General features: G+C 36.2%; 1 protein-coding gene across 2 annotated transcripts; it reads right to left on the bottom strand.

Annotated features, from left to right (window-relative positions):
* Positions 1–2,851: 2,851 nt before the first annotated feature.
* On the bottom strand, positions 2,852–21,686 carry LOC133872642 (E3 ubiquitin-protein ligase PRT6). 2 transcript variants are annotated; one of them, XM_062310222.1, is made up of 19 exons: positions 21,245–21,686; positions 19,650–20,756; positions 18,144–19,375; positions 17,605–17,745; positions 16,980–17,223; positions 16,181–16,903; positions 15,584–15,775; positions 14,759–15,444; positions 11,935–11,986; positions 11,218–11,854; positions 10,051–10,259; positions 9,424–9,962; positions 9,226–9,330; positions 5,828–5,894; positions 5,615–5,692; positions 5,009–5,077; positions 4,642–4,747; positions 4,422–4,549; positions 2,852–3,211 (listed from the first exon to the last, which is right to left on the bottom strand). In XM_062310222.1, the coding sequence occupies exons 1-17, from the start codon at positions 21,311–21,313 to the stop codon at positions 4,673–4,675; spliced, it is 6,225 nt and encodes a 2,074-aa protein (XP_062166206.1). In that variant the 5' UTR covers positions 21,314–21,686; the 3' UTR covers positions 2,852–3,211; positions 4,422–4,549; positions 4,642–4,672. The 2 variants fall into 2 exon arrangements, with proteins under 2 accessions (XP_062166206.1, XP_062166205.1); XM_062310221.1 differs by having other exon boundaries at positions 18,126–19,375.
* Between the last annotated feature and the right edge of the window lie 3,552 nt (positions 21,687–25,238).

Raw genomic sequence — 25,238 nt, forward strand, 5'->3', positions numbered from 1 at the left:
TCCTTCCCTCGTCGCTTTATTCTTGATGCTGTTCTACTCGTTGTTTTGAAAATTTATGGTTGTTGAGATTGGCCCATCTTTGTTCTTTTGATCTCCTTTTCCTCTGTGGTATTATAGTCAATTTAACGTAGTCAAGTCTTTTCAGGTGCCATTCACTGTCCAACTAAAATTGATCATAGAAAAAATAAGGAAAATTGCTCTAATTCCCAAAAAGAAAAAAAGAAAACTAACGGCAATGGAAACAAATTTGATAAGACGTAAACAAGGGAGGTCGTTTTCAATATATATATATATATATATATATATATGTAGGTTTCAAATTTTATAATAATAGTATTGGATGTTGGTCGATTTTCAATTAGGTTCTTTGGTCATATTTTTTGTCCCCTTCAAAGGGGTTGGCCTACCTTGGAAGGTGGTCAAACCACATCCTAAAGCCATTGAAGGTGTGGTTAACCCACTTTTAGGGAGGCTTGGAGTGATCCGACCATCCCTTAAAACTTTTAGAATGATGGTCTAACCACTCTTAATTTTTTTTTAAATAATTTTTTTTTATTGTTCTTTATAATCTTTTAAAAATGTATATGACATTTTAAATAGTTTCCGTCAAGAAATTGATACAAAAAGTAATGAATGAATCTAATGGGAAAACGACTAGAACCCAAGATTGTTATTGTCAAATTTTAAAATTAGATTGTTGTTGACAAAGTTTAAAATTCAAAGAGCATTTTGAAAACCCGGAAAGTATTGTGCATTTTCCCCCATTATGTATATATATATATATATACATATATATAAAAGAATGAAGACTTAGGTTGTCTAAAATTTTGACAAGTGGCATTTTAAGGTGCTTAAAATTGTGATAAGTGGCAAGCTCAAGTGGCTTAATTATAATTATTATTTATGGTACAATAATAACACCAATTAAATGGATAAAAGAATATCAAATCATTGATAAGATTTAATTTATAACATACACATTGATTATTTGATAACATTATTAAAACGCTTACATAAGTTAACATGCCAATAATATAATTAGTTAAAATAATATGTAGGTGACAATTATAAATTATTCAACAAAATAATATGTCTATGGATTAAACATAGCTTTAGTATAAAAGCATAGGTTAAAGTCTAAAGGCAGACTTCTTTTTACAAGCAAAAGTATTATTCTAAACGTTCTGAATAATATTACCATCAAAAAAATAAAGTTTTTCTCCAAATTAAGTTGGAGGAATTTTTTCCAAACTTAGTTTATTAAATTGACGTGTGTCCAAAATGTATCACCTACATTTTAAAAATTCATGTAAGAATCACATGCATTTTAGACACATGTCAATTTAATAGACTAGGTTGGAAGAATTTCCTTCAACCTAATTTGGAGAAAATTTGTCTTTATTAAATGAAGGGAAAATGTCACGTATCCTCCCTCAAACTACCACTCAATTGACAATGTCTCCTCCTCTCTCCAAACTTTCAATTAGGATAATGTCTCCCCAAACTACCAAAACATTGTTAATGTACCCCCACAAGGCTAACACAAAAATACCCCTATAAAAAATAATGATAATAAAAAAAAATTTCAAGTTCTACCCAAAAATATTAATTTTTTTTTTTTTTTTTAAAAAAATATGAAAATCTTTTTAATTTTTCTTTTAATTTTCAAATTTGGCCACCCTTGGTTTTTATGTATTTCTTTTATAATTTTTTTTTTTTTTTAGTTTTAGTTTTTTTTTTTGAATTATTATTATTATATTTTATTAAGAGTAATTTTGTCATTTGAAAGAACATTAACAATATTTCTCTTAAACTATCAAAATATTGTTAATGTTGTGAATTGAATGATAATTTGAAAAGAATATGTTGACTTACTCTAAAATGATAAAATCAAGCACTGCTTCGCAGCCGGGGAAGAACATGAGTGGCCGAGTTGGGAATGTTGGAGGCAATTCAAGTCCCCACGGCCGTGGATCTCGACTTATGGTAATCAAAGTAACTCACAAGTAAAAGGCAAGACTATCTGAACTTGTAGTTTGTATTTAGAAACCAAAATGATCTAAATGCAAATTAAAATCGTACACAACGGGGATCTATATATAATATATTAGGATCCCAAACAAGATGGAGGGATCCAGCACAATCTCACTACAAACTAGAATTTTATGTTCCATAAAAACAACTAAAATTGGAACCATTTTCCTTTTAGGCTTATGGCTTATAAGCGGGTGAAAGGACCAAGAAGAACACTTAAAAAAGAGAAAAAATACACTATACATACTACTCCCTTCAAATTTATTAGGACATTCGTCTTAATGAAAAAATTGTAAGGTTATTTTTGTCTTTTTGTTGAGTTTAAAGGGACATTGACACAAATAATAATTTGGAGGGCACATAGGCAATAGAGTGGTAATTTGAGAGGACTATGTATACTTTTCTCAGACCTAAATGTTTTGAATTTTTGTATCATCCTTGTATTTGTTCAAGGTTGTGGAACCTAATTGAGAAAACTAATGTCTAATGGTAAGGAAGGATAGTGGAACTTATATCATCTAGCCACAGAGTTATATGAACATCAAAGCATAGGAGAGATGGAAAGTAGGAATAGGATATATAGTGGTAGAGCTCCACAATGAAGGAACTTTTGCTGAGTGTACGGTGGTTATCAATTTTAAGGGTATATATATATATATATATATATATATATATATATATATATATATATATATATATATATTATATAATAGCAGGTTATATGCTACTATAAAATATAATACGTAATAATAATAAATAGGAATTAAAAAGAAAAAGAAAAAGAAAAAGGGGTCTAGTTTAAAAAAGGCACAAGAAATCAGTATAATAAACAGATGAATAAGTAATGGATTGCATTTTTATGTACAAGATACTCATCTATAAAAGGAATTACAACTGCTTACGGGAACTGGTGTGACTGTTTTCAAAAGTAAAAACAGAAAAAAGGAAACAGGAACGAAGAATGTAGATTTCCACAATATACTGGGAGCAGAGCAGCAGCTCACCATGGATATGAGGACATATTTTCCCCCTGCTTGATGAAAGACCCAGTAGATAGGGGTGGGATATCACAGCTAGGTCCTCAAAAGCGTTGTGAAGAACTGCACAACCATGAGCAGCACCCAAATCCACCGTAGGAGTCAAAATTTCCCCTTGTGGACCAGGACTACGAAAGTATCTGCAATAAAATACATGTAAGTAAATGAGTACAAGGCAAAACATTAATCCATCGTACAAAGAAGAATAGTTTTTCCGCAAATAACAGGCAGTGGCAGGAAATAATCTGTCACAGAAAAAGAAATAAATAGTACACAGGTGACTCTCAGCAACGATGACACATCTCACAGACCACATGAAAAGGAGGAAAGAAAGTTAAAATTCTCAAACACATGTTCATTAAATTGGAAGCTTCCTATGGCCAATTAATGAAATGTGACTTGTGAATAAAGTTTATCTACCATCCAAAGCATTAGATTCAACCCTCAGGAACAAAACCCTAAACACTGTAATGTGCAAGCCAGATTCTCATGATTCATCAGTGTTAACCACGAAAAGGTGGTAAAAAACGAGCATAGAACTTTTACCAGGAAAGACGGGGCAATTAGACAAAGAACAGGGTCCATCTCAACCAAGTGCCAGACAGTGTCAATACCATCTCTGGTCATAGCGAATCAGGGATGCCCACGATACCCATTAGGTTAAGGTTGTTGATATCAATGTTAAGTCAACTCGGATGAATCATTAATTTGGACAGAAGAGTATAAATCCCAATCTCACTTATCATATTCCATTGTGAAAATGCAAATTTCTTCTGAGGATTTTCTCATGATAAATCTGATCCAAGCATCATAAATATAAATTTCCATTTTGAGAGTGGAAAAAGAACCAAGGGCAGAGTGGTTTCCAGACCAATAGACAAGAAGATTAAATACAATAACTCTGCTGATTGAGGGAAAGGGTGAACAATTTTTTGCAATGCGGAGTATACACTCTGTTATTTTATTTTATTTATTTATTTTTTTGGGGGGGGAAGAGAAAGAGAGAGATAGGAGAGAAAAGAAAGAAGTAAAAAGCTTTTAGTGAGATATAACCCAATAACTAATAGTGCAAGATAAATGAAGATTGAAGATTTTCAGGGGAAATCAACCCTAATTGACAAAACTTGATCCATACAGATCCTGCCTTCAAGTAGTAACACCTCCTTTTCAAGGACCTTGAGAATCCTTTCCTAGTACATATCCAATTTAAAACTTTACTTTTAGTTTATTACCATTTAATTAAAGTTGAATAAAGAATATATCAAAGAGGATACGCTCTAAGCAGACTGGAACCTGAACATAAATAAGTTATGAGGCAAATGCCACAAAATACAACTATAGCAAACTGACCTGAATGAGCTGTATGTACAACACCATGCCAAAGTCCAAGATTCTTAATAAATTGCCGCTATCAGATATATACAGCTTATGCAGGAACACTTTCCACTCCTTATAGATCTCATTCAAAATTCAACAGTCTGAAAAACTCAGATATTCAGCATCAATAATAGACCAGAGACATACATGCACTGAAGCAAGATCATGAAAAAAGAAAATGCATGACACCGACCTTCTCGAGAACCAAAAGCATGAAATCCAAACTACACCATGAAGAAAGAACCGATAGTAGTTTGGTGAAGAACCTTAGAACTCCGATCAAGGCCATGGGAAGCGACCTGTCAAGTAGAATTAAATAACAAAAATATTACTTAATAATTACCAAAAAAAAAAAAGAAAACTGAAAACAAATTTGAACAAAAGGCAACAAAAAAAAAGAAGGTAACTTAAGTAGGAATACATCTTTAAGTTCAGGTAAATGGGTCATTGTAGGAAATGTCCATACGTATAAACAAAGCAAAAGACCCTTTCTCAAGCTAAAATGATAAAACTAAAATAATCACAAGACCCTAAAAAAACAAAAGAAATGCTCTCTTCACCATGTAAGTTAGAGCAGCATAGCGTTCCTCATTCAAGTACAATGGCTTCCCTCTATGCATGTCAATATCCTGCGAAATGGGGGAAAAAAAGTATAAATAGCTAGCAGAAAAATCCTACATATGTTCATGTACACATTAAAGGCACAAAACTTACAACAAAGCTGGCAGAAGGCTAGAAAACTTAAAACAAGTACTTCAGTTTTCAGCAGTGATATCTAAAACACTTCAAAATCCTGACTAATTTTCTATAAAAAGATTGCAGCATTTTCATGGAATTAGGTGAATGTTAACAGTTTATTATCTATATCTTTTCCAAGGGCAAGAAACTGAATAGACTTGAAATCAGCATGTGGGTTTTCTATAAACAAATCAAAACCTCAGACAGAAAACTTTAAAACTTTGGCGTCCAATCAATCAATTGTAACTTAAGTCTAAGTGAGGAAATTTAAAAAGAAAGCGTTATTGTTTTGAGAATTTTTTATTTTTGGTATGGACAAAAAAACCTTTTGAGGAAGAAAAATGAACAGAAGAAGAATCCCTTCAAAGGGACAAGAAAATATGGGTTCATCAAGACACAAAGAAAACAACAAAAGCAAGAAAATTTACCTCTTCACCAAAAGCATCCAAGTAAGGTGATGGCCAAGGAGCCTGGCGTGCAGATCTCTGTAGCAGGATTGTTGTCCTCTATCATAACAAAGAATATGATTTATCAGTTATCAACTCAAAAGAAAAAGCTCAAGGTAAGAAAAAGAAGAAATAGAACTATGGAGAGACTTTTTGAGCCTCCTACAAATAAACTAGTTCAGGTATAAAGCATACCCTGATCAATAGGAACACTCCAGTACCAGCACCACAGGCCATTGCATGAGCCTGACATCCACTTTGGCTTTAAAAGAATAAAATATAACCGAACTTCCAGTTAGTTGATAAAGCATAAGCATGTAAACATGTGACATTGAGATCAAATGTTCAGCATGAACCACAAAAGTTTAAAAACTTTTGAGAAACATGATATGTAACAGCGGAAATTTTGTACTTTTGAGAAACTTGGAGGTTCTTAGTAGGGAGATGGTTCGTAGCGTATGGGGGTGTATTCATGTTGTTTGGTTGTATCTGGGGTCGAGGGTGGAATCAAGAGATATCTTGTTAATGTGGGACATGAGATTGGTTGAGAAGATCGAGTGTGTGGAGAGGTATGTGATAGCATGTGCTTTCAGATGTGTTACAAAGAATTTTGAATGGGCATTTACGGGTGTTTACGGGCCTAACGATGATATTGAAAGAAGAGGTCTTTGGGATGATCTAGTTGGTTTGATGACTATGTTGGAGATTCCATGGTGTATTGGTGTCCGTTTTTTCATTATCATTAATGGGTCACCTTCGGGGTTTTTTAGTAGTTCACAAGGGACTACGACAGAGGGATCCTTTGTCTTCTTTATTGATTGTGGTGGTGATGAGGCTTTAAGTAGGATGTTGTCTGCAACGGTCGAGAGCGGGCTTCTTTTTGGTTTCTTTGTGAATTCGAGAAATTAGGAGGAAAAGATAGTGTCACATTTGTTATTTGCAGATGACACATTGCTTTTTTGTGAGCCTAGTGTTGAACAATTCCGAAACATGAGATGCTTGTTGCTTTGTTTTCAAATGGTATTGGGGATGAAAATAAATTTGTCCAAGTCTGAGATTGTTCCAGTAGGCGATGTGGAGGGCTTGGCTAGCATTCTTGGATGTGGTGTGGTTTCATTGCCAATAAAGTATTTGGGTCTTCCTTTGGGTGTTTAATAGAAGGCTTCCACTATTTGAAGTAGCATTATTGAGAAGATGGAGAATATATTGGTGGGTAGAAAGAGGTAGTATTTATCAAAGGGTGGTAGGTTAACGTTGATCAAAAGCACTCTTTCTAACTTTTTTTTTTGATAAGTAAGAATTTATTAAAAAGCGCAGAGGGGCGCAACCCTAGTACACATGAAGTATACAAAAGAGCCCTTAAACAGAGGAAAGAAACGAACAAGAAAGTAAAAAATCAGCGAACATACTACCCGAGCTATGCACCGACACCCAAAGATATAACATTTTAAGCACATTTCTACAAAGAGCTCCAACCGAAACCTCCATATCCTCAAAAAGCCTAGAATTTCTCTCACGCCACAAGCCCCACAAAACACATGAACGAACCTACTTCCAAATACGAAGAACATGACCACGACCCAGCAAAGTGCTCCAACCACTCAATAAATCCAAGATACTACTAGGCATAACCCACTCCACCCCGAACAGGCTATAAAAAGAACTCCAAACAACCCGTGCCACATCACAATGAAGAAGAAGTGCTTTTTACACATAACACACCACTCTACCACCACAATACCACGCCTACGTAAATTGTCATGAGTTAAAATCTTTCCTAAAGCCGCTGTCCAAACAAAGAACGCCACCCGCTTCGAAGCTTTAACACGCCATATACCCTTCCAAGGAAAAGAAGCCGCCTCGTGACAAACTAATGCTTTGTAGAAAGTTTTCACTTCAAAATTCCTCCTCTTGGAAAGATTCCACACCACCCTATCACCCTCCCCATGCCAAACCCGAGTAGAATATAACTGTTCATAGAAGGACATCACCATCTCCACCTCCCAAACCTGAGCATAGCGCGTAAAGAGAACATTCCAATGAACCACGCCTCCTACCACAGACAAATTATCCACCACCCAAGCATCAGGAGAACGCGCAATACATTACAAAGCTGGATAACAGAGCTTGAGAGGCTTGTCCCCACACCATAAATCATGCCAAAAGCAAATATGAGACCCATCACCCACCTCAAAATGCAAATACTTGGCAACATTATCCCACCCCCTTCGAATAAACTTCCAAACACTGACACCATAAGGACCCGAAACCGGTAAAGAACACCAACCTCCCCTCACACTCTCATACTTCACCTCAATCACCGATCTCCACAAAGCATTGCGCTCCTGAGAGAACCTCCAAATCCACTTCCCCAATAAGGCTTGATTAAAAGTAATAATATTACGAACTTTTCCACATATTATTTGTTCATCTTCCCTCTTCCAGTGGGAGTGGCTAATCATTTGAAAAAACTTCAGACGGATTTTCTTTGGGTAGGTATTGGTGATAAATTTAAGTTTCACCTAGCGAATTGGTCAAAGGTATGTACTCCGAAGGACTCAGAGGGGTTAGGGGTGAGAAACATGCTTCAGTTTAATCGAGCATTGCTAGGTAAGTGGTTATGGAGGTTTGCTATGGAAAGGAGTTCATTTTGGAGGAGGGTGGTGGACATCAAATATGGTACTATGAGGGGTGGTTGGTGTTCCAAGGACGTAGGGGAACCCTATGGAGTGGGAGTGTGGAGACGTATAAGGAGGGGGCGGGCTGGTTTTGCAGATCATGTGCGATATGAAGTAGGTGATGGTTTAAAAGTGTTGTTTTGGCATGATGTGTAGTGTGGGGAACTACCTTTGAAGATCCTCTTTCCATAATTTTCACTATTGCATGTGGTAAGGATGCATTGGTGGAGGAGAATATTCAGATCCAAAATGATAACCTTCATTGGAATATTCTGTTTACTCAACCTGTGCATGATTGGGAGGTGAAAGCAGTCTCTCGATTTTTTGGGTTGTTTTACTCTCAAAAAGTAAGGTATGGAGGCGATGACACAATTTGTTGGATCCCATCGGAAAGGAAGTCATTTGAAGTGAAGTCTTACAATCAGGTATTGTCTACTCCTGTATGGTACACTTTTTCTTGGAAGAGTATTTGGAAAGTTAAGGTTCTCCTGAAAGTGGCAACTCTAGGAAAAATGTTAACCAAGGATAACTTACGTAAGATGAATATTATTATTATTGAGTGGTGTTGTGTGTGTAAGACTTGTGGAGAGTCCATTGATCACTTAATCCTTCATTGTGAGGTTATAACAGAGATGTGGAGTATGCTTCTTTAGCTTTGACGTGGTGTCTATGGCAAGAGTGGAATGCACGCAGCTTTGACGATTGTGAGAATGGTTTACTCGATTTAAAGAAGTTGGTGTTACAAACCCTGTATACATGGAGAGTGACTTGAAATACTCTATTTGTTTCTACTTTTTCTGAATTTTTAGCTTTATGTTCTTTCTCTATGGATTCTGCGCTTTGAATGAATTTACATTATTTATTAAAAAAAAAAAACAAAAAAAACAACTATGAGGATGGGAGGAACACAAGAACCTGCAGCATGACTTCCAGCTTGGAGAGCATAATCTACCACACAGAAGGCATAATGCGGGCTCAGTAAGGATAGATTTGCAGTCAGGGCAACGCTGTTTTATCAACCTGATTAAAAAATATATTTTTTAAAAATGGAGATTTTCAAGAGGACAAGGACATTCTGTAAGCATATCTGAAGTGGAAAAGTTAAAAACAAACCTCTGCAAGACATCCTGGTAAACATGGGGAAGATGCATTAACTTAAATGGAATTGCAGGGGTAACATGCTTTACACGTCCAAAACAACGAACTTCGAACTGCTCACAGAAATGATAAAACCATTTTGAAGCTAGAGAACGCAGAGCTTTGTCCTTTAAAACAACATCTAGCAGTGGAATCTTAAACAAGTTCTCCAGCTGTTGAATTTCATTGAACTCGATCAACGAACCATCAGTGATATCCATCATGTCATTGATGGCAATAGATGATCTATCATACACATTATCCCTATCATAAAAAGGTGCTGGGGCAGAAGCGTTGAGTAGTTTCCACAGCAGTGCACACCTCCGCAGATAAGGGAAACTCAAACTACGAATTGTATCCCTAATATTACTAGATGGGCCAATATAATGTGAAACAAAATATTGCTGGGCACATCCAGAATCCCCCAAAACTTTGGAGATGTCAGAAATCAGGCAATCATTAAATCCTAGTTCACTCGTCTTGCAGTGATGTAACCCACAATATGTAATTATAGCCTGCATTCCAATTATCAGGATCAGGAAACTAGACTAGTGATGGTAAATTGGATTTATTAGTAAAAAGAATTAAGTGCTGCTAACACACCTGCACTATAGAGACGGCATAGAAGACATGCACAAGGGATAACATGGATTCTTTGCATGATAGAAATGGGTATGGAAGACAAAAGAGGACCCACATCAATGATGAAAAAGGGTCACCAGAAAGGACAGGATCAGAAGCTCGATTCCAAAATTGAGTATCAGGAAAGGATTCTTTCATCTCAAGATGCTTCAAGATACCCAAAATATTACCTGTGAAGCATAGAAACAATGATATCAGCATGTAAATTCATAGAATTTATTGAAGTTCCTAGAGATTGATAATCAACTTCCCTAAAAATGAAAAAAAAGAAAAAGAAAAAGAAAAAAGGTCTCTGTTGTCAATACACTTTTGAACTGCTACCCTTTTCTCAAGCAATTTGTTTAATTAATTGCAAAGCAAAAGAACCATGCTTAAACAGCAGCAATCCTCATCTCCAACTGCCTTCTGTGGGATGGGTAGGAAGTTCCTAAAGCATCTATTTTCATCTGACTCATAATTGCAACATGGTCTGACCTCCAAAACTCCAACTAGCCACTGTATTATCTTTAAGAAGATATTTTAATCATCATAAACAAGTGCTAAGCAAATTTCCTACCCAAAAATCAAGAATAAATCCGCATATGACTCAAATCAACATTTTTGTTATGCTACATCTTTTAAATGCAACCTTATATCTGTTTTTTGTAGGAATGAGGGGGAAAGAACGGAAGAGATTGTCATTTTTCATTACAAGTGTTTAGTACGAGGATGGAAAGGTGGGAGGATGAAAAGTATTTTGTATTAAATTACCCTTGTTTGAAATTGTTTTTGATAAATTACAGAGGTAAAATTGTCAAACCACTAATTCAAGCCATTTTCTCCTCTTTTTCTCCCATTTTGGGAGGATGAAATATGGTGGGACTGGTTGGACAAAGTCCATCCATCCCCTGCTCCTTCCTTTTTTCTACCCTACAAACAAGAGAAAATGGCAATCCACTCTCCATTGTACTCTCATCCTTATCCGTCCTTCCACTTCTCCCTACAAAACACACTTACAGTGCACAAGTTCTATGCCTGACCTAATAGGAACCTAAGAAAATAAAAACTCTGTAGAAAGCTCGAAAGAAACATACAGAAGCAATGATAACTCACAAGATAAGCAAAGGCAGAAAAGTTAAAAAACTGTACCTTGTCCAGAAGTGCTACTGGCATAGCCTAAAGATATACCAGAGCAAATAGACTCTGCAAAAAGCTGAATACCTCTAAATCTTTGAAGCACATGAAGAGCATTCTTACTTCGTGTGTTTTGGACATTTTTAAGCAACAAGGACAATATGAATCCACTGGAAGATTTGAGTTCCTCATACATGGCACTAAGGCCATAATTTGGAGTCATATGAGTCCTTCCACAACGTGCAGCAATTTCCATTGTTATGAGGGAGTACTTAAGAGTGTCCCACATAAGCATCGAGTGGCTTACCCTTTCAGACTCCGATAACTTATCCTGTTTGTTTGGATGATACATTTTAGCGAGCACCTGACGAACAGACTCAAGATTTGACCTCATTCTTCCATTTCCCTGCAGGGGGAAAGCTTTAAGAATTCCACCCTTCCCAACCACATTGGCTGCAGATTGCAAGAGAGCCAAGGCTTGCTGAATGCGAAGTGAATTAATTTCTTCAGATGATGTGGCTGAAGGGCCAGCAGCACATGAGTAACTCACAGTTGAACTTACAGACTGCTCCCAACCATCTTTGAAATCCCCAGGTAAAGCAGGCATGACAGAATTTGCGAGTCGACGACATACGGGGCAGAGAAACTCTCCCTAACAAAAGGAGTACATGAAAGATCAAAATGGTGATTCTTTATCAACTGTAGAAAATAAAAGACAGTGGGAGCATTTACCAGAGCTGGGTCCACGATATGTCCTCCTTCGAAAACAATTCTTCTGACAGATCTGGGTTAAAAATGTAAAAATAAAAAATAAAAAGACCAATGTCAGACAATATCTTAGGCACTTTACATAATCAAACAAGCCAAAGTTCTCTCCTTCACAACACTGGTTACAATAAACCTATAAATATCTCTTCCAACCATCGCAACAAATCCATAGAATCACCAAAAGTCCTTTCAAACACTAATAGGTTTCATTTAACATTTTTTTTAATTGCAATTCTCCAATAAAAAGTGATAATATAAGCAAAAGTATCTAGATTATAAGCAAAAAATAAATAAAAATCAGAAGACAAACTTGAGATTTTCAAATGTGTTGTCGAGGCTTGCCTTGATACTTGCCAAAACGGCAAGGTGGTTATGACATGCCCACAGGCAATAAAATTCAATAGATTATCTCACTAGGACCATGGTTTACAACCTGCTGGTGCACCTTTTACATCATTTTACACTTTGGACCATGGTCCACAACCTGCTGGTGCACCTTCTACATCATTTTAAACCTTGACTTGTCATATGACCAAGTGACCTATCTTTAGTTATATTTTCAAGTCACTAATTTAACTGTAAGAAATTCATTAAAAGATAATATTGTCATATAACTATTGATCTATATGTCAAAAGAAAAATTTTTACATAGTTTTTGAAATTTATTATTTTCACTATCTTTTTTACTATTTTTCATTCTTCTCTACATCATAGCATAGAAGGATAAAAACATGCTGAATGAACTACAAAACAGTCGCAACAAAACTATCCCTCACATATCTGTCTGTCCTAGTGCCCATATAATATATCCATGTCCATGTGAATAAACACATGCATCTTCAAGGATACGTCAGTTCAAAGCTTTATCACAAAGCTTAAGCATACAAGGCAAGACACTCTAAAGCCTATTTCCTGCTTCCAGGCTTACAATTCCGATTTCATGGAAATACCACAAACTAGTTTGACATACATTTAAGGCTTCAATAAAGCAATATTTATTTATAGGGTTAATTACATTTACCCTCCATCAACTACCACTTATTTACACATTGCCCCTACGATGTGAAATGCATGTGATCTTTGAGCCTTCCGTTAGGCCAGCTCAACAAAACACACGTGAGATGCACATGATCTTTTTTCTGTGTAACTACGAAAATGCCCTCAAATAAAATAAAAATTAAAAAAAAAAAAAAAAAAAAACTTCAAAACTACTTTCTATTTCACAGAATCACCCCTCGGCCACCCACCAATCACATGGGAGGTGGCTCGACCACTCCTTGAATCACATGGGGGTGGCTCTGTCACCCACGAAACACATGGGGGGTGGATGAGCCACCTAGAATCACTTGGGGGTGGTTTGGTCACCACCCCCAAGGGTGGTTTGGCCACCACCCCCAAGGGTGGTTAACCACCCTTTTTTGTTTTCAAATTTTAAGATTTCTAATATATTTTCTATTTCTTTTATCTTGAAATTGTTTAATTCTTAGGGTATTTAATTTCTAAACTAAGGGTATTTCTGTCATTTTATGTTAAAATGAGCATGTGCCTGTCACATCTACATTTTTTTTTCCGTCTGATTTAAAGCACTCGACTAACGGAAGGTTTTTTTTTTTTTTGCGAACGATTGGTAGTTAAAGGGCACGATTGGTGTGACAAGTGATAATTTTCTTTTTTTCTTTTTTTTGAAAAATAATATCATATCATTAAAAAGCGCAGAAAGGTGCAACTAAAGTACACAGAAAGTATACAAAAGTGCACCTAAAAAGAGAAAACAAAAGTGCAAGAAATTAAAAACTCTGCAAACGTAAATAAGTGGTAATTGAAGGGGATTAAGTGTTATTAACCCTTATTTATAAATGCAGAATCTAATATAAAGATTAAGCGTACAAGCTAAGACACTCAAGAGCCATATTCCTTGCTCCTAATTAAAAGGGTAGTATGACTTTTTTTTTTATGAATAACAATAATTTTATTGAAGAAAAAAGAAATTCCTCATATACGAAGAGTATACAAGAGAATCAAGAGCACCAAAGAACTAGCTGCTATACGAGAGAATCAAGAGCACCAAAGAACTAGCTACTATTACAATCTAGAAAACCAATCAGATCTACCAAATTCCTTGAAGAGAAGTTTGGAACATGAGCAAAAGCCCAATCTATAAGAGATCTCAGGAAAAAGGATTTAAGAAGCACCAACATTGGTCTCTATCCTCAAAAGCTCACGATTCATTTCTCTCCAAATACTCCACGACTTGTGATAATAATTTATAATTATATAGAAATTGTATCTTTGGACTGCTGCATTTGTTTCCTCTTTAAAACTTAGTTATCATGATTTCTTTCTTCTTTTTTCTCCTTCTAGCTAGTTAGGTGTTTTCTTTTGTATACGTTCTTTGTTCCTAGGGCGCCTTACGCTTTTAATGATAATTCGATTACTTATAAAGAAAAAAAAGTTATAAATAGAAATTGCATGAAGTAGTTTGAAACACATTTGAGGTTATACCAAGAAAAAAACGCATAATATGCGATCTAGGAAAAAAGGGGAAGGCATTTAAAGATTCCAACACCAAAACCATGACAAAAAAGATCTGGCATATTACTTGTGAAAATTTGGCATATTTCAATTTTCAACTCCACTATTTCAAAGATAAGAAAAAATAAATAAATAAAATTAAGAGAAAAAGCAATCAAGAAGATCCAAAACCATAAAAGGTGACAATAGTATGAAATTCCAATTTCCAATGGCTTACCTCTCCTTTTTTTTTTTTTTTATATAGATAATGGCTTACCTCTCCTTCAATGAAGATAAATAGCGATCAAGACATCCCTGATGCAAAGCATGCCCACAGGAAGAAATATGAACTCCATCACCATCTGAAGGGCCAAATCCATCATATGCTGGACACTTTGAAGTAGATTCTACTGAAGCCTTATCCTTACGAGCATCTTGAGATGCAGAAGGACTTCCTTTCATCTCTCTTGAAAGAGCAGCTATGTACTTTCCAAGCAAGACAGATTCAGCATCTTTCCTTCTTTCTGAACTCCCTTCAGCAGTAGAAAGTTTATTATCCTCCTCTGGAAAATTTGAATGCAGCAAAGTATCAAGCATTTCTCTACGTATGCAGAAGTACATATCTTGTTCCACCGTCTCCATGGAATATACAGTCCTCTCCCTTCCATCACTGGATGCGCGTGGCACTTGAATATCCCTCGCTGCAGGGAACCAAGCCTTGACAATATCTACAAAAGCATCGACTTCCTCAGGTTGTCCATAATAAGAGTATTCATTGACTGCATTCTGAACCAACTGTGCTGATGGGGATGATGAAATCAATCCCGAACCACCTGATGAGGTGCTTATTCCAGATTGATCAGTCACCTTGTCTGTGCTAGCAGAAACATGCTCCTTCTCTAACCGGCAAATTTGATCCCATGACGGCGGACCTCTGTCAACGAAACTCACAAGCCTAGATTTCTTGTTCCAACAACAAAAAAAATGTATACCATCAATTTTCACTTAAGTTACAAATGGTATACATCAGTTGATAGCAGGACAATTATTCAGCAATAGGAAACCTTGCAGGGTACAGCATAGACACCAAGTGGTTGCTTACCTGCAGAAGAATCAGGAATGACATGGGATCTTTGGAATCAGGATCATGGCAAAGGGAGCAAACAACTTCTGCTGTCTCTTCTGAATCATTTCCAACATCAGAGCTACTCACTCCTTGTCCAGATTTTGGACCTTCATCCACAGCAGAATCTATGCTTGCCAAAAACTTTGATTGCTCAGCTCTCATTTTTTCCTGCATAACAAACCTAAAAGTTAATTCGTAACTGGGAACAACTTAATTTGGTGCAATCAAAGAATAACTGATACAGCCAAATCATGGTAGGTTCAGTTTTTATAAATAAAAAAAAATAGCTATGATAATTTCTGGGGAAAATGTGAACCACCCAGGGGGTCAGCATGGAGAAGGGATACACTCAGGTGACAAATAGAACCAGACAAACTATCTCCTTTTACATCTAGGAAAATAGCCAGCTCAACAAAATATGGAACAAGGAATTCTCGTACTAAATGTACTGTTCAAATAGAGCATCTCCGGCTAGATCCCATTCATCTCAATATGAGCATACAAATTAGTTTTCCCATTCTCTTGCAAAGTCGCAAGAAGAAATCCGTACAAGAGAAATAAAATAAATCTCACCAAGATGGCAGCCTGTCTCTCTCGAGCTTTTGCCTTCCGTTTCTCACTATCAGAAGCTGACCCTGAGATATTTGTATCACTACTGGGTTTGGATTGTGAAATGTCATTGACCACTTCGGGTGCAAGTTGTTGCAATTTGGCCATACATCCAGAATCAATTTCAGCAAACTTCTTCAATATACTTGCAATCAGGGAAGAAAGGTTGCAACTGCTTGAGTCGAAAAAGTTGTCGACATTTTCATTCTTCTCCATCCTCATCAAAAAAACAAGAAGTGACAACAAGCTTTGTTCACCAGCACCATAATTCAATCCCTCCCAAATTTCTTCACCAGAAAAAGCTAGGATGGGAACCACATCCTTACTCGAAAGTGACCAGTCACTAGATGCTCTCTGCTGATAACAGATATCTAATGCTAACGAGAGTAAATGTAATGCAGTAAGAAGTACACCATGAGGAGCACGTGATTCACTCCCTTTATCAGTGAAAATGGCATAGAACAGCACTGCACGGATAATTTGAAGGACTGCCTTACAAGTGGCTACTCTAGCTATCTCTTTGAGAGGAGGATAAATTTTAGTCCACCTGGGCAGCTGACTGGTCAATGGGGAGACACTACAGAAGCGAAAGTATCTTTCTTCTGCAATTTGCAAATCCCTTGGATTCCAACGAGGATGGTACAAATCCAGTTCTTTCCAAAATGTCCAACGCAGTGAATACATACCCTGAGATACAGAAAAAATATCAGGACCAGTGCGTGTCAACTCAGAAACACTAACAGGTTTTGGGAACAAAAGAAACCTGATTAAAGCCAGATGGATTGGAATAAGCAGCAACAGTATCCAAAATTTCCTGAAGCTGGTTAAATTTGGAGAGGTCACGAGGGAGAGATTTAACCAATTGACTACGAGTAGCATCTCCAATGGCTAACTTGGAAATTAACTCTCTTTTTAAACTTTCAGCTGTAGTTAGCCCGCAAAATCGCCTTTCGTTTACAATCTGAATAATAAGAGTGAGCATTTCCTGCACCAGAACCGGTTCATACCTGAAAACAAGTGTACTTTTATGAAGAGATTAACATAAATCAAATATGGAATAAGTCTCCTTATGAAGCGTCTCAAGGTAGAAAAGGTTACAATCATGAGGACAATTTCAAGGTGATATAAAGTAAGAATATTATTTACATAAATCCTACAATGTAGTAGTGTACACCAACCAACAGTATTTGGATGCAAAGACTTCAACAGATGATGGAAAAAAAATTCCAAGGGAAAAGTTGTACAGGATATCTGTACATCAATAAAAGGTGCGGTACCTGATGGTACTAACAGAGTACAATTGTAATACCAGATAGAGATAAAGCATTCAAGTCTGACAGCTCAAAATTGTAATACCAAATAGGGAGATTAAGGAGATGAGCACATACTCATTAGAGCGTTCAAGATTCAGAGAAAGGTAGTTTGATAGCCCAAAGCGTTCAATAATTCTATTGATGAAAAGATCAGGTGGAGCCAATGCAGCACAGCACTGCAGCAGAAATAGATCAAGCTCTATACCCTGTCCAGACCTGCAGCATGAAACTATCAAAAAGACATTTATCACATTGCATGATTTACTATCAGAAAGACATTTATCTTGTTAGGGCGATTGAGACCTAGGGGAGTATTTCAGTCGATCATAATACAGCATGTTGGGACACTACTCAACCCAAAAGCTTAAGCCTATGGATTTAGGTCTAACTATGACATATTAACTACTCAAACTTGTGACATCTTTCTAATAAAGAACTCTTTTTTCTTTTTACACTCACAAATGTATACTCAACATATCATATCACATTGCAACTCCACCTCTCTTCCCAAAAAAATAAAAGAGAGAAAAGGAAAGAGAAAAAAAAAATTCCTATTATCTCATGCATACGTTTATCATAATGCATGATTTACTAACCACCGAACTGAACGATACCATTCACAAGAATACAGGGCAGCATCACCATTCTTCCTCCACATTCCAGCATGAACCTCAGCACAAAATACCCTCACCCGTAACAGATGCTCCATAACAAAGGCAGAGAACCCAAATGGGTGGCAGCCCCCAAGAACATGTTGAAAGAAATCAATGCAGCTTGTGGATAATGAATTAGTAGAACTATCATTACTCATGTTTGGCACTGCAGATTCACCAAAACATCTTCTCAATGCCTTCTGCAACAGCAAGGAAAGTAACCGGTGCAATGGAATGTGAATGGATATATCCTGTGAACTAACATTGTAACTTATATTTGGCCAATCAGATAAACTCAAAACACGTAATGCATCTATGTCCATGGTATCACCCTCCATCAGACTCTCATTAGACCAAGCCGGGCAGCAGGTATTAACAGTATCAATTTCACCACTGGTCATTAGTTTATTGTCTTTGCCTTTTCCATTCTCCAATTCTAAAAACATACCCAAACCACTATTTACATGTGAAGAGCATTGCCTACCATGATCTTCAGTTGAACTTGAATTTCTGCGAAATATATATTTGCCTTTTCTAATCTTAGATAATGTTTCCTTCAATGCTGAAAAATTGCTACCAGGAATAGGATTACTGCTACTATTTGGAGATAATTCATTAAGAGCAGCCCCTGACGTGCTATCAACAACCAACCAATTGTCGATAGCCCTCAGACACTCATACATTAACCACTTGACAGACGGTGGAATTAAGAGATAAGAGATGGCATCAGGTTTAAACTCAACCACCTCTGAAGCACAAGTCAAGGCACTGCTCCTCCATGTTGCACTACATGCAGAGCTTTCCTCAGATAACCGTCCTACTTTTGCATGTCTTAGGCCATCCGCATCAACCACATCTTCCTTATATGTGTTAGAAAGAACTTCACCACCCGTCTCTTCACTACTAGCAGCTGAAAACGCCCCATCCACTAAGAGAGAATTAATATTAGCAATAGAATTACATAAAGCAAAAGGAGAAAAAAAGATATTCTCGTTATCTTCTTCTATATGGAGGCCTGTTTCTCTCTTTTGAGGGTTCATCCCTTGCACAAAAGCTAAAAGTCTCATCCAAGTTCTTGATATATTTTTCTGGTCATGGGTCATGTATTTGGCCACTGCTGCATGGCTCATAACAAACCGAATATCTTCAACCACACGAATGGTTGTGTCATACAAATTTCCCCACTTAGCAACCTGCAAAGGAATAATTCATCAACAATCTTTTTATAAAGAGTGGAAATGAAGAAGGGGTATTCTTTTTTTTTTTGATAATTGAATGAAGAGGGGGGAATTCTATCTCCTAAGAAAAGAATAGAATATATTTCAAAAACACAGAAATATTTCTGCTGTTTAGAAGGGAAATAATTATCAAAAAATTAATTTTCTAAGGCAATAATTATCTCCATGTATGATTTAACAGGTATCATTAATTCCACCAGCTTGCAAAGTAGAAACAAAAATGCATTACCTGTAAACGACCTTCTTCACCAGCACACGAAACAAAAATGTCTCCCAAACATTCCAACAGAATGGCCAGTAGGTTCATTTCCTTCACAAGACGCGGTGTTAGAGTAGGCACAGTCAAGATTTGCACAGAGAAATTGGACAGTAGAGGATATTTCTTGAAAGAATTATCAGTGCCCTCTTTTATGACATCATTTACAACAGTTGGATAGTAGCTCAAAAATACTTTAGCAAATTCATATTTGAAAAGAGGTTCTCCAAGTAGTTTCAGAAGCAAGTCACTGAGCTTCTTCACAACGTCTTCTCTCAAAAACCTCTCTGCCCTCACCAGATTTTCCAATAAGCCAACAGAAGAAAAGGCAATCCTAGAAACAAAACTGAGCAAACTCTCACTATACTTGCAAAACTCTAAAAGCATCTCAACCACCATTAATGTTAGCTCATTTGCAACCTCCATTCGCTCTCCATTACGATCAACTGCTCTAGAATTTTCTTGGGAAGTAGTTTCTGCAAGCAATAACTTCTCTTTCCAACAAATGAAGAGAGCATTAAGGATTGGGCCCACAGATTTTGCAAGTTCCTCCGGAAGGGGTCGTATTTGTTCTGCACCTTTATGCTTTGAGCAGAAGCCCTCACGTTTCCATGCCGTAATATCCCCACAATCACAGCAACCGCCACCCGTATAGATAATAGAATAATCGTGGTCCTTGTGGTTCCCGTTCTGAAAACAAGGAACACAAATTGCACATGTCGGGTCGTGTTCACAAGTCCGACATCTGTATGCTACATCATTGTTTCCCCAAACAGCGCCACAAACACCACGCTGGCCAACACTCATTTTGGAGAGGTGCCTCAGGGCAGCAGCAGGTTCACCCTCGAACATCAACCATTTTAACCACTCCATGCTCTCCCGGAATCGTTTTTTGGCTCTAGTGGAAGCTTTCTTAGAACCTGGCTTAGCTTCTCGGGGTGCTTCCCTGAGTTCCCTCACTTCCTCATCTGTAGGCAATATAGCAGACACCAGCTCTGGTATGCGGCTCTTGTCATTCTTGACAAATGCAACTAACCCAGGTTGGAGACGATCCCCGGGAATTCCAAGTACAGCAAGCCTCTGGTATAAAATGAATAAATGTAAAAATAAAAAATACTCATAACCCAAATAATATTTCGTATTTAATACTAAACCTTCTCAACAACATTCTAAATTCAACCGTCAAAAAAAAAAAAAAAAATTACATTCATCAAACTAAGAATAGAAGGACGCATTTCCTAAAGTAATTCTCCGGTCTCCATATAAGCCATTTTTGTTGTATCAGAAAAACACTCCACGTATTTAAACTAACTAAAATCCTAACATTCATCAATTAATTTCTTTATATTCCTACATTTGCGCAACCCAATGAACAAAAAAGACCAAAAAAAAAAAAAAAATTACCAGGACTAATAGAAAAACAACTTATATGGAAACAAAAAGAGCCAAATCATGCATTAAACCTATATCCACAGCTTCACAAAACATCATCAAAATTCAACGCCGATTACCAAAATAAAAATCAAGGAATCAAAAGGGAATTTCAGAAAATCTAGCGGAAAGCACACCTGCAGGATTCGGTCCCGGGGCTCTAGATGGCTCGATTCGAGATTTGAATCCACGTCCATGTTCTCCATACTAGGAGGAGAGTCCCGCCAGAAGCGCAGCAGCCAATCCGCGCAACACAAACACCGCCTAAGCCCAGAGCTCTTGCTCCCCAGGTTTGCCTCTCCACCGATTGCGTCTCTTCAAGGCTGTTCTCACAAACCCTAAAACTTCTTCTCTTTTCTGTTCTAGTCCTTTTCTTTTCGTTTTCAGGGAAGCTTTCGAATCCCTTCGCAGTCAGTATTTATGCTTCCATTTCCAGCCAACCACCAACTTTCTCTTTCACCGACTCCGGAATAATCCCATTAGATAATAATAATGGCAATAGAGTGTAACTATTTAATATCTGGACTTTAATTAATGCTTCCCTTTTCCCTTCCCTTCCTTCGCTCTGGCGCTCTCCCTTGCGTTGCTTGTCTTCGATTGTTACCGGTTTTTTTTCATTTATTATTATATTTATATTAAGCCACTTCCTATATAAATGGTTTGTGACCTTTTATAGGCGGTGTCGTTGGAGCCCGTGCGATTGACAGGCCGGGCCCAAGTCCAGTGATGGGCCTGCTTTGGCTATTTGGGCTCCAAAGTGTATAAAACTTGAGGGGATCTGGCTTTTGCTTGTTCCAATTCTTGGCGGGTTTCATTTATTGATGGCTCATATTAAAATTTATAAATTTTATATATTTATATATTTTAAATGATGTGGCATTATATATGTCTTTAGATGCAACAAAATAAAATCTTGACCGTAAAATAGATTATCTCTGCTTCATTTCTCTTTAAATAAAGAGGATTTCACAATCCAAGTGCACAACACCAAGGTATATTGGGGGAACCCACACCCAATATGCATCGGTGTTATGCACTTGTAATACATGTATCATCTCCAAAATAAATATAGATTGGCTGCGTGGAAGACAATCCAGATTGACATATTCATCCGACTTGATAAAGGAGGGACGCGTCCAAGAATTTATTTGTATTTTTTTTGCTTATCACATACAGATTTTGATCACTTTTTAAACCTTAGAGGGTTATTTGCAATTCATTAACATTACATAGACTATTTTACAATCTTTTCCTAAACTAACTTTATATGATTAAAAATCTTGAGAGCTCTAAAAGAAATGCCGGCAGAAAATGAAAGATTTGGTATCAAATATGAAAGGATAACATATGGATCATCGAGTCATCTTGCTTTTCTATCCTAGAAAAAATTTATGTAAAACTTCACTTATAACTCCTGATCTTTCATTATTTTTGCAATGGAGTACTCAAACTTTAAAAAATATCAACTTAGGGTATCCATCTTTCAATTTTTTCAATTTAAACATTATGTTAGAATTTTTCATTAAATCCTATCAAAATTCTCAAAATACCCCTGTATTTTTTTTTTTTTTTTTTTGTAAAAAATAATTTTACAAAAATGTTCAAAGATTCAGGCATATGGATTTTTGTAAATTCCTTTAAATTCTGACCAATACCAAAATCTTTGTAATTTTCTTTTCCTAAAAAAAACGGGGGGGTATTTTGGAGATTTTGACAGGGTTTAATTGAAAATTCTAACGGATGGCCAAAATTGAAAGATGAATACTTTAAATTGATAATTTTTAAAGGTTGAGTACTTAATTGAAAAAAGTAATAAAAAATCAAAGATTATAAGTGAAGTACTTTTTTAACAAATTTACAAGGCAAAACAAAAGCTCCATTTTCTTCATTTGTTGCAAGGTGGTCCATCACCAGGCGGTTTGGGGATGTAGGTGCAATGATCAGGAGCAGAAGGCGATACATTTACCCGATCTTGCTGAGAGAAGACCTTGTTTGCACCAAGTGTTGGTGGCTTCATGTCATCCAAAGGCCTTGCACCCTCAACAAGCTTGCTGCTAAAACTCATCAACAACACAAGGATCCCCATCATTTCAGCATACGAAAGGCTTCTCATCCTCCTCCTGAAGAACATGATCGAGATCAAACAAGAATGTGTGTTTCTAATTCCCATTTACCAAAGGATGGTACGGTACTTGGAAGCTAGAGGCTTGTTCAACGTACAAATTTGCATCTCTCTTTATATTATTATATACACCAATTACGCGTATAAGAAAGTGAATTAAATTCCTAAAAACATTCAAGGAACCTTCCTTGAACCTTTAAATTTCGTTTAAAAAAAAAAAAAGATTTAGTTTCCTTAGCCTCTTTATAATTGTGGCCATTGTCGACACAAGAAATAACACCACAACCAGAATGAATTTACGTGCGAGATCGTCTGCCTTAACGTTTCTGGCGTCTGGAAATGCATGCGAGAGCTGTAGAATTTTCTAGTGCAACTACTTGGACAGAGAGTAGGCAAATTCTTGGCAAAAGTCCTTGGTCGGTGCATTCAGGATGATATATATGCATATATACTTTGGGATAGAAGATTATAAATATAGAAAGTTTAGGTGTTTTTGCGTATGGACATTTTTCAGACACCAAATACATGAGCAGGTGTGATAAAAATATGTGAGATATGCCAAATACATGGGCAGGTTTGTAGGAAATTTCTCTCCTTTCTACTTTGTAGGATAGATTAAATTTTCGCTATTCTTTTGAATCTTTTCAAATTAAATTGTTGTGATTTTATCACAACACTATTTAATTTATTATTTTTAAAATGTAATTAAATATGGTAAATACCGAGACAATGAATGCTAGAATGATAAATATTAGTAGGAAAAATAGTTGTCATTTAAAGAATTATACATAATAAAATACATTAAGAATTCTGAAATTTTTTTATCTAACTCTTGCTTAGAAGGGTTTTATTTTTTGTTTTTTGTTTTGGAAAAATTGCACCATTGGTCCCTATTGTTGACCTAAATTACAAATCACTCCATATAGTATCAAAATTAATTCAGATATCCCTGTAGTTGGCCTAATTTACAAATCGCTCCCCGAATCAAATTTCGTTAAAATTTTTGACAGATTTCAATAAGCACCACATCAGCACGAATAATATGGTGACAGGTTTTATTGTTTTACAAATCGCTTAGAACGTTTTTTTTTTTTTTTTTTGAAAAAAATTGCACCATTAGTTCCTATTGTTGACCTAAATTACAAATCACTCTCAATAGTATCAAAGTTAATTCAGATATCTCTATGGTTGGCCTAATTTACAAATCGCTCTCCGAGTCAAATTTCGTTAAAAATTTTGACAGATTCCGTTAAGCATTATGTCAGCACCAATAATATGGCGACACATGTCACTGTTTTACAAATCGCTTAGAAGGGTTTTGTTTTTTTTAAAAAAAAAATAACAAATTGCACCATTGGTCCCTATTAATTACAAATCACTTCTTGTAGTATCAAAATTAATTCATATATCCATGTGGTTAGCTTAATTTACAAATCGCTCCCCTAGTCAAATTCTATTAAAAATTTGGATATATTCTATTAAGCACTACGCCAGCACCAATAATATGGCAACACGTGTCACTCTTAATAGAAAAATATAAATATATTAAAAATATAAATAAATAAAACTTAAAAATTTATTTAAAAAAAAATGAAAAAATAAAAGGGGTGGCTACCGATTTCACCATATTATTGGTGCTGACGTGGTGCCTAACGGAATCTTTCAAAAAATTTAACGAAATTTGACTCCAGTGAACGATTTGTAAATTAAGCCAACCATAGTAGTTTCTGAATTAATTTTGATACAACATGGAGTTTTTTATAATTTAAGCCAACCACAGGAACTAATAATAAACTTTTTTTTTTTTTTTTTACTCGCATATGTAGGTGACAGTGGAGCTTTTGTGGTTGACAGGCTGGGCCCAAGTCCAGTTGAAAAATAAATACTACAATCTTATTAAAAGTTTCATCCTTAGCCTCAGCTAAAAATTTAGCTAGACATGATTATGTAAATAAATTTCATCGTTAAAATCATAAACATCGTGCTAGCAAAATAAAATAATTGAGAAG

This window comes from Alnus glutinosa, chromosome 7 (genome assembly GCF_958979055.1).
Source record: "Alnus glutinosa chromosome 7, dhAlnGlut1.1, whole genome shotgun sequence".
Taxonomy (NCBI): Eukaryota; Viridiplantae; Streptophyta; class Magnoliopsida; order Fagales; family Betulaceae; genus Alnus; species Alnus glutinosa.